The 11,288-nt window shown below is 33.3% G+C and overlaps 1 protein-coding gene across 1 annotated transcript; it reads right to left on the bottom strand.

Annotated features, from left to right (window-relative positions):
* Positions 1 to 2,314: 2,314 nt before the first annotated feature.
* Positions 2,315 to 3,865, bottom strand: LOC120279161 (UDP-glycosyltransferase 73C1-like). Its single transcript, XM_039286028.1, has 4 exons — positions 3,573 to 3,865; positions 3,255 to 3,520; positions 2,792 to 3,161; positions 2,315 to 2,696 (listed from the first exon to the last, which is right to left on the bottom strand). Exons 1-4 carry the CDS (start codon positions 3,863 to 3,865, stop codon positions 2,315 to 2,317), a joined length of 1,311 nt encoding a protein of 436 aa, XP_039141962.1.
* Positions 3,866 to 11,288: the final 7,423 nt, after the last annotated feature.

The following is an 11,288-nucleotide window of genomic DNA, read 5'->3' as shown; positions in this document are numbered from 1 at the left end:
TAATAAAAAAATATTATTTTTTTATAAAAAAAGTAACTTAAAAGTAATTATAATTTTTTATAAAAGAAAATAAAATAAAATAATTATAAAATTACAAGACCAAACAAAGAGGAAAAATAAAAAACCCTAAATTGTTAAGTTGTAGAACATAATAGTATATATATATATATAATATAAATATTTTAGTAATTTTAATTTCGGGTCGGGTACGGGTACGGGTCGGGTATTAGAATTCCCATACCCGCACCCGCACCCGTTTCATACAAGTCGGGTTTTATCCGAACCCGACCCGAAATCCGGTCAAATCGGGTTTTACCCGTCAAACTCGGGTCGGGTCGGGTCGGGTTGGGTCGGGTATGGGTATTATTGCCATCCCTAGTTGGTGCTGACAAATGGTTGTCCAGGTCTATGGTATGTAGGGCAAACTTAGTAATAATGGATCATAAGCAAAACTATATATATTTTTATTATTAAATAATAAATTACATAATAGAAAGTTATGGACGGACTACAGAGCTAATGTAATTTAATATTATTATAAATTAATTAAACAAGATAGGTTTCATATTTAAGAAAAAAACAATTAAGATTTTTATCAATATGATTATAAGAATAAAATAATAATAAATAAAAATTTAAAATATAATTTTTTTTTTTACAAAAATCATGAATTGGGGAGGCCAAGAGGCCTTCATATATATTTTAGAAAACAACAGTCAAGTTTTTTCAGTTTATATGGATTCGTGGTTGATATAATAATAAATGAAAACTTTAAATATAAATTTTTAAATTTTAAAAAAATTAATGAATTATATATACTAGCCCCAAAAATCATATGGATTTTAATTGTTTATGTCTAGGACCGACCATTATGGTATTGTTAGGAAAACGGTTGTGGCGTGCTAAGAAAAAGGCCTATGTGACCTAGGCACACATAAATCTTTGCTCAATCAAGCTTAGACTCGTACAATTTTTTATTTTATTTTATTTATTATTTTCTTTTGGAAAAAAATGGATAAACCACAAATTTATTAAAAAGGAGCGAACAAGGTACAATTTTACCACAATATAATTTTTTTAATAAAATAAATAAATCAATAATCTATTAAAATAAAAATGACTAGTACAAAGAAAAAAACAACAAACAAGAAATAAACGGAAACAAGAGGATGGGTGGTATATTAAAAAAATTTGAATGCTTCAAATAAATGAAAATTTGGGAGTCTTAGACTCGGTAGATTGTTTGAAAAGGTGGATAAACCACTTCAATTAAAAATAAAGACCCTCAACAGCTTGAAGGTCACAGAAACAATCACAAGAAGTGGAGAAACAGCCCAAAAGAAAAAGAAAGAAAAGAAAAAAAAGTCTAAAAGTTGGGCGAAGAGACAGTCCTCCCCCCTCTAAACCAAGGAGACTAGCCCGCGCTTTAACCCTGCAATTCCTCAGTACGTGGGGTCCCACCAAACTCCTCCACAAGAGGTCCCAAAAACTCAAGGCTCCGCCGGATGGTCGAGTTAGAATCTTTTAGCTTCACCTTAAAACTCTCTGTAGCTACTGAGTACCATGATAAAAAATTTGAATGTTTCAAATAAATGAAAATTTGGGAGCTGCTGAGTACCAAGATAAAAAATTTGAATATTTCAAATAAATGAAAATTTGGGAGTCTTAGATTCGGTAGAATTACAACATCAATCTTTATAAATTAGATGCATATCATTTTGAAGGCGGAGATTTACATAATGCATCCTTCTCATGTTTTGCTAGTACTCATTTGTTTGCCCACAGATTATTCCAGAACGCTTAGGCTAGCGCTGTCATAAAATTCATTCATTCATGATCATTAATCCAATAGAACTATATTTATGCACTGCATCTAATATACATCAACGGTGGTGCGTATGTGTTAGAAAGTTTGGTCTAATTATTATTATTATTATTTTTTCACAAAGTTGACAAGCGACAAATCAAAGGACAAACGGGTATGGAGGTGCACTAGTTATGGTGACTTGAATGACCTCCTGGGAATAATCCCTCCGCTATGCAACCCTGGAAGGGAGAACGAGAGGTAATCCTCACACAGAACTCCCACAGGGGACCCTAAATATGAATTGTAATCTGAGAGGTTCGAACTCGAGACCTCTCAATTACAATCATGGGTAGTTACTATTGGGCTAGCCCAAGGTTCCATGTCTAATTATTTCCATTTGAACCACCAAAATAAATAAATAATAAAGACACTAGCATGACATATAACATGTCGCTGATAAATTGAAATACAAAGTTTCTGAGATACAAAATTAGAAATACAAATTTATTAAGCTTTAGTTCTTTGTACAACCTTGCGAGGTTCCTGTTTCATGTACTCAACGAGCTTGGTTATATTCTCATAAGAAGAACCTCCTCCTTCCATAGCCTTAATGGCCTTCTCCTTAATCTCTCTAGCCCTTATCCTCCTCTCCTCAGCCACCTCTCCATCATTCATCAAACTCCTCACAGCCCTCTCCACATCATCCCTCCTTACCGGAATCTCATCCTCACCATAATTAAACACTGGTTTCTTCACTCCAATAGCAATCCCAATCCTCAGGAACTCCACAACCAACCTCTCATTCAAGAACTGGTCTCCAAACTGCGGCCAAGTGATCATTGGCACACCATTTGACGCTGCCTCCAACGTTGAGTTCCATCCACAATGACTAACAAAACCACCAACAGACTTATGCGAGAGTATCACAGCTAGGGGCCCATCCCTTGATAACAAAAACTCCTCAAACTCATCCTCCGCTCAAACCCTTCCAACCACTCCTCAACCTTCGGACACTTCTCTGCATCCTTAATAACCCAGATGAAAGGAACTTCAGAAGCCTCAAGTCCTGACCCAATCTCCAATATCTGCCCGACATTCATCCGAATCAAACTCCCAAAACTGATATAAAGCACAGAATTTTCTTCCATAGAATCAAGCCAACATAACAACTTCTCTTGATCCACTGCAGCCTTGTTCCCTCTCACAATCCTAGCACTAAAATCATCATCCTTATCATATAAACACAATGGCCCAACAGTCCAAACATCCTTTCCAACCACCTTCTTATAAGCCTCCACAAACATAGGCTCGACATCATCGAAAGTGTTGATGACCACCCCATCAGCCGTCTCCTCTGCATGTAAAAACCTCCTCACGTAACTTCTCATAACCCGGCGAGGGTGAACCAACCTGGTGCATGCATTCTACAAACCTTAAAAACTCTGACCAACAACATCATCATAATCAGTCAAACCAGGCACAGCAATTTCTTCAAACTCATCAGTAACGGTCTCATAAATCTTATGCAGATGAAAAACATGACTACAATAGATGTGAATGCAAGAAGGGCCATGAAAGACGAGGCGACGAATGTTGAGTGAACGTGCGACGTTAGCCGTCCACGGGTTGAACATGTCGTTGATCATGCAGGTGGGGCGGGGGACGAGATTTTTGAGGCGTTGCTCGAGAGGGAGGGCGAGAAGTTGGAGTGAGCTAAAGAAGGTCGGAAAGAGGTCATTAGAAGGGATGAGGTCGCAGTTTTCACAGCCGGGGGGTAGGCCAGCTTCGGTGCAGGGGAAAGGGAGCCTCGATGAAGTCTATAGGGAGGTTGGACTCGTGCACTCGGACTATGATGGGTTTTATGCGCGACGTGTTCACTGGGGTTGTGATGAAGGTGACGCGGGTGCCACGCTCGGCCAGTAACCGTGCCATGTCAAGCATGGGGATTATGTGTCCTTGTGCCATTAATGGAACTAGAACAACATGAGGAGGAGGAGGAGGAGGAGGAGGAGCAGTGTTGTTGTTGGAGTCACTGATGATGGTTGTTTGTTTGGTCATGGCTATGGAGATTGATGGATGGGAGAGGTTGGAAAGGATGAAGGATATGGGTGGAGATGAACAGGTTTTTATAGGGAGAAGGGTAAAGGAAGGCTTGTGCTTCACGGGACTTCGAAATGGTGACGCAAAAGGAGATAAAGGAGCAAGCTTGTTTGGGAGTTAAAGAGTGAGTCAGCATCGTTGGGACACTTGGCAAAGTGCGTAGCAAGGATGATTCTGGATTGACGAATGGCGCATATGTATAGATAGATATCAGATGCGTGCATATCTATGTAAGAGATAAAAGAGATAAAATGGATGATTAATTATCTTTTCTGGAGATTTCTTTAAAAGAAATTAACAACAGCTGTGCAGGAAGTATGTTTATTTTTTCCTAATCAGTTGAATTTATTTGGTGGAGAATAATATTATTGGAATATGTAACTTTCATGACCAGTGTCATATTTATAGATTGTAATTTTTTCATTTATCATGTGAGAGATTGAGAGAAATTCTTTAAAAAAAATGATAAATTATGTTCATTAAAAAGGAAATAAGAAAACAGAGATAACACCAATAAACCGGGGCTGAAAATCACCCCCAACAGGAGAGGAGTGGGAGACAACACAAAAGTATGTGATTAACCAAAGTAAGTTTTTTTTAATAATTAACCAAAGTAAGTGATTTGTCTATATTATAAAAAAAAATTTTAAAAAAAATTATGTATCAAAATTTAATTAGTTATATTTTTTTTGAATAATAGATGACAAGCGCCTTTTTTATCTGAATATAAACAGTACCGAACAGTACTGGAATCCGGATGTACAGTGTATGCACAATATGAGAATAATTAGTTAATTCAATTAGTATTTAAAACTGTGAGTGCATAATTTTGTTTTAAAATTAATTAATTTTATTTAAATTAAAATTTAAACGAATAATAGCATTTTTTTTTTTTGTATACAAGTCTTTTTCTTTTATAGTATGAAGAAAGAAGACTTCGGTTTGTTGATATCTAAATAATTTTTCTTAAAGATGAATACCATGTGCTTTATGGTCTTCTCATTTGAGAGCTATTTATTAGTGTTTGGTTTTCTAGTTGGTTTTCCATATTCCACCGGAATTTGGTGATATTTATTTAAAAACAATAGTTGTCTAAATCTTTGTCAAAAAATTTTTATTATATGATAAAAGTGGATAAATTATAATTTTATTAAAAAAAAAAGACAAGTACAAACCTGAAAAACAAAAGCAACTGAAAAATAAATAATAACCCAGAACAACAAGCCATCACCAGAGATAATGAACTTCTAACAATAAAACAAACCAACAACCAAAGAAATAGCTCAAGAAAAAGAGAAAACATCGCAACTGAGAAGTCAATGATGATGAATATATATATACTTATATGGCTATATATTTTTCATGGACATTTGTTAATGCTTTAGCAGAGAATGAAAAAAAATGAGAAAAAATGAGAGAGAGAGAAAGGGAGAGAGAGAGAGAGATTGGGTGAAAAGAAGGGGAGTAGGGGATGCAAATCAATTTGGACGTTTGTGATTAAATGTTTACAATTGAGATGATGATCGAATGGTTGTGATGCAATCACTGTTTATTATTCAGAACATTGTTTATTGTACTATTCACACTAATGGATGATGTGTAGCCTTTCGATTAATTTAAATCCAGCAGCTGATATAGGCACATTCGTAGAATTTTTATCTACTAACATCCTTAGTAGAATGGTCTTATATATATATATATATATGCTAAACATTTTTTAAAAACGCCAATAAAGAAGCAAAAGTATGAAAGACAGTTGGGTGTTGTTTTTTTTAATTTTTCAATTGCGGAGAAAAAGAGATAGATGCGGAGAGAAAAATATGGGGAGGAGAACAAGATCGTTGGATAAGCATCATCCAATGGCCCCTCAGGGGACATCCGTAGAATTGTTATTTTACGGATCTCCCTAAATTACTGGGCTCCATATATTTTGTTAACTTTATTCGAGTTACAATTATCCCAGCCATCTGTTTCTAGAATCTGGAAATCCTAGCTACCCTCGTTAAATTCTAGCCAACGGATATTGTGGGACCTTAGTTCTAGAGTCATCATTTGGAATATTTGGCTAGAACGAAATATTCACATTTTCTAGTTACTTGCTTTACCATTTTATGCTGTAATCTTTAAAATTGCTAATATGCTTCTTTTTTGGTTTTCCATAACTTCAAACCTACAACACCAAAATTTCACCGAAGCATCTCAAAGGATCAAGCACTCCCTTAACTTCATGAGCACAAGAGTCGCGAACAATTCCTGCGATACAAACCCTAATATAGTTCAGGAGTAGCCTACTCCCCCATGCATCTCGGATTGGCCTGTGATTGCAGATGGTAGTTTCGCTGGTCCAGCTACACTACTCTTTTCAGTTTTTTCTTTCTTCTCTTCTTCTTTTCTTTTTCTTATTTCGAGTGGCTCACTGTTGGTGAGAGACCTCAGATTGTTTTCTGTTTTGTTGTTTGTTCTCCTTTTGTATGTTTGTCCTTCTTTTTTGTTTTTAAATGAAGTTGTTGTTTATCCACTTTTATCAAAGAAAAAAAAAATTTGCAAAACATACAATTGATCATCATGAAAGATAAATGATATATATATATATAGAATATAGTCAAAAGAGATGGTGCTGATTGAATCAATAGTTTGAAATTCCTTTATTTTAAGTTGACACAATCTAGAAGATGAATTATCTAAACTTAGAAAAAGAAAGAACAAGCTCACAATTGAAACTTCACAAAAGGGGAAAACAAGGATAACAAGCCACATTATAATTAGTTTTAGCAATGATTTGGAAAGAATGGTGTGTTATGCATGGTGGAATTTAAAAATTTCATCCAATGAGAAAGGAAAGAGAAGTCTGACTTATGTTCTAGAAGACAAATACAATGACACCATATAATTAAAAAAGAAGATACCATTAATCACAACAAAACAACAAACCAGGGAGAATATATAGAATGGCTATATTCATATTTTTTTAATAGTTTTAATATTTTTAAAATATATCACATTTAATTATTATTATTATTATTATTATTATTATTATTATTTATTTTCCTCCATCTCCTTCCTTCATGGTATGTATAAGACAAAACAAGTGCTTGCATATGCTTTAAAAAAAAAAATACTAATTAATGCAACTTGTATTTATTATCAAGATGCACATAGTTCATGTTTTAACTTAAAAAATATCATTAAAAATTTTAAAACTAACTAGTTATATAAAAGCTAGCAAGGTTCCATCCCTATTTTTTCTTTTCTTTTTTTTTCTTTTTTTCTTTTTGATAAAGTGGACAAGCCACGTAATCAGGGACATGTACAGGGACATGTACAGGATCAGGCATTGAACATCCAATCTTGCACCCTCACCTGGAAACACAGAGCTTAGGTGACAAGCTCAAACCCATACTAGGAACCTAAAACCATTATTTGTGGTTGAGAGAATTTGAATTTGGGACAATAAAATTTTCTTATTTTAATTTTAGCAAGTGGGACCGTGCCGCTGAGCTATGAGCTTGCCGGCACCATCCCTACTCTAAACGAGAGAATATTTCATTCTTATCACATATATTTTTGGTTGTTACGGCAGATGTGGCATCTATTCAAAAAGGTTAACTTTCCTGTTTACTTATCAAAATGATCTAATAATAACATACACTTGCTAAACATAATTAATAACTAAATATGAACATATAGGCCTATAGCTAGTTTTATTTACATAAAGAGTCGTAAAACTCATTCCATAACTATGAGTAAAATAACTATACTATTTTTTTTTGAATAAAGTGGATAAACCACAAATTTATTAATAAGAAAAGGGGAGTAAAATAACTATACTATGGTATAAATCTAAAATTAAATATAAAGACTCCATTGGCACAGGATCGACTATTCTAAATTTTATTTATGTTCTCACAAGAGGACCAATTAAGGGCTTTTGTTCTTGCATATGAGCTAATATTTCAATTGATTAGTAGTGGTTATTCGATTCAATATCATATATGAACACACAAGAAATTAAACTTGAAACATGTTGCTCGTTAAAAAAATATATCCAATATGAATAAAAACCGGTTAAATAACAGTAAATTCGATATGAAACCAGTAAAAACCCTGCAATTAATTTAGCACTATATTATAAGTATGAACAAGGCATTTAACACACAAATTATAATAATCAAACAAGTCTCGTAAACATCCACTATAATATCTCGTCATACCCTGACAATTAACAAAGAAACTGATAATTGATAATTTGATAATTGTATCATTTGCTTGTGGATGCCCTCAAAAAGCACTTCACCGGGTACTATACTCTAAAAATATTTGAGCAGGGATTTTAACAAAAACAATGGTTTTAAACTTTTTTTTCTCCCAAATGTAATAACAAATGTGGTGCTAAAAACCTCAATTACTCATACATAACCTCTAATATAATTGGGTGGATCTCAAAGAGGGGCATACACAACTTAATTAATTAGATCCCTAATAGGCTAGTATCCTCTTTGTTTAACCAATCTTTTTTGGTTTTTTTTTTTAAAAAGGTGGATGAACCACTGATGAATTGCAAAAGAAATAAAAGGCAATAGATAACAAAAGAAAAAAAAAGACAGAGAGACTGATAACCAGAGGTGAAGTGTCTCAGCTACAACCCAGAAAAAACAAAAACCACTAAGGAAGAGGTCGGCATTAGGGCGGCTAACACCGACCGGGGGCAGTCAAAAAGCAGGAGCGCCATCAAAAGTAGGGACGTCTGGGTCAACAACAAGAGCAGTCGTCTCTAGAGTGGGGGTGTCTGTCTCAATCATCGGAATAGCTGTCTCGAGTGTGGAACTGTCAGACCCACTAGCTAGATCAGATGTCTAGAGAGGATAGAAGCCCTGTTGCCCACAAAAACTAGGCGACGCTTGATCGTGTGAAAGATCTCCTCCAGTTGTGGTTTAACCAAATATTTGTCTAAATATTTTTAATATGTCACACACATAGTACATTAATAATGTCAAATTAGTCTATTGTGTAAACATGATGAGAATATCATACAGTCATGCCATATATAAGAACCGGAAATCTAAAACTAAGAAATTGATTTAACTTAAAACTGAATATAACTGTAATTAAAGTTATTGATGAAATACTAATTACTTGATAAAACATACATTTGATGTAAACAACCTTTCTAAATGTTAACTACTACTTACTCATGTGTAGTACCTCTAGATTTTCATTTGACCGTCTCTCTTATAGATAAGTTACCCATGCACATACTTTCATTATTTACATTTTAATTATGCATTGGAAGATAGTTAAACCATGCCTCATATGAATTAAATATCTAACAGTTTGCCCATTACAATGATAACTCCCTCACTTATTTTTTATTTTTTTGACGAAGTAGATAAACCACAATTGTTTTTAGAAAAACTAACAATACACGAAACTCCCTCACTTATTTTATTTTTATCTTTTATCCTTTTTAACTATAAATAAATAATATGTGAATATCAGTACAAGTAAATAAGAAAATTTAATAGTTGAAACTTTCCTAAACCTAAATAGTAAATAATGCCGGGCCTCTCATATATTGTTGCCTTGGATAAATTGAAATATGTCACTTGCTAGCTAATAGCGAGGCTTGTTATTATCCCCACAACTCACTCAACTCCTCCACCATGTCCAAATGAACTGGTCATTATAGACTCCATCAAAATTAAAATGGATGGGCACAACAGTTTATGCCATTATCGCGGTCATCTCTGATTCTTGCTTTTGAATTTTATTGAATAAAGAATAAGGGAGATGATGAACTGATGCCAGAGGCAGAGAGTTTCTGCTCCTGGTTGTTGCTCTATTTTTATTCGTGTTTGATTGCTTGTACTCTGTTGCTCTATTTTTTTAAATGCATTTATAGTTTATCTATTTTATATTAAAAAAAATTCTGCTACATTTTGCTACAAGAATGAGATCAAAACAGATGCACTCACGGATGGATGTATCATGCATGTTGGGTTAAAAAAAATATTCAAATATGCTAATCTTGTTCAGATCCCACTTAAGCTTAATTAATTGGGGCTGTGGTGGCAGCATGCTAGCTGGTGGTGGCAGGCTGGCAGCTTGCATTATTGCCCACTTCCATATGGCTTTGGTATTTATCTTCAAAATTCCAATTTAGCCCCTCACATGAATACTTCCAATTATGACGACCCGCTTTGGATCGCGAATAGTAAACTGAATAGTGAATAAAAAGAAGAAATGCGAATGAGAATAGCGAATGAGTAATAACGTTTGGCTTTAAGGGTAATAAAGATTGTGAATAAAAAAAGTTTGGAAAGGTAGGATGTAGTAAAATTACATCAATACCCCCTAGATATAAATAATATGATATTATATAAAAAATAATTCATTATGTTTAATGAAAAATATTTAACATTATTTATTATTAATTATTTTTTTATAATATAAATGTATATTTTCAATATATTATAATTATATAATTAATCTTAATAATTTATTTAACAATTATATATTTATTAAATTAGTTAATATCATTAAATACGTTTAATTAAATTAATTAAATTTTTATTTATTTTAATTTTAATTTCCCAAAAATAATTTAATTAAATTATTTTTAATAAATAAAGCTAAAAATATATAAATATGTAATTATATATGCTAGGGGTATGTTAGTAATTTTATAACTAAGGCATACTCTCCCCATTTTTGGGTGGACTAGGACGCCTCCCAGGAGTAATTCTTTTTCCCACGCATGGACGCAACTCACGCCTTTCCCCGATCACTAAACAAGGGGCTGGGAACGAGATTCCCATTCCTGCCCCCTCAATCCGTGATCCAAACGCCCCCTAAGAGTCTCTGAAAAATTTATAATAACTACCTGGATACCAAAACAATATTAAAAAGCTCCCTACAAAATTTATCTAGCCTCTACTCTTTTCTCCTTTTTCATTACATGATTTATCTAGCCTTTCAAAAAATAATAAAATATAATAGAATATAATTTTCTCGCATCTAGAAGTTGAGTGTTCAATCTCATAAAAACACACATATATATTTATATATGTCATAACGGAATTATGATTTTTTTTTTTTTGAATAAATGTGGATGAACCATAACTTTATTGAAATAAAAAAACAAAAGAACAAGACAAATGAGGAAAAAAAAAGATTACAAGAAACGAAACAATAGAAAAGATACAAAAATCTCATAAGAGGTGATGGTACAATAAAAGTAAATACTGGAAAAATAAGTAAAAAAAGAAATTGGGCGGTCTAAGTCATTTTCCTGGAATTGTGATTTTTAATAACAAAAATCCATCTAGTTTCATAAAATCTAATTTCATTCCTTTCAACTAAATTGACAAAAGTAACCCGTAAA

The sequence above is a fragment of the Dioscorea cayenensis genome, chromosome 16 (assembly GCF_009730915.1).
Source record: "Dioscorea cayenensis subsp. rotundata cultivar TDr96_F1 chromosome 16, TDr96_F1_v2_PseudoChromosome.rev07_lg8_w22 25.fasta, whole genome shotgun sequence".
Lineage (NCBI taxonomy): Eukaryota > Viridiplantae > Streptophyta > Magnoliopsida > Dioscoreales > Dioscoreaceae > Dioscorea > Dioscorea cayenensis.
The sequence above is the reverse complement of the archived record's forward strand: the minus strand, read 5'-3'. Positions and strand labels throughout refer to the sequence as shown.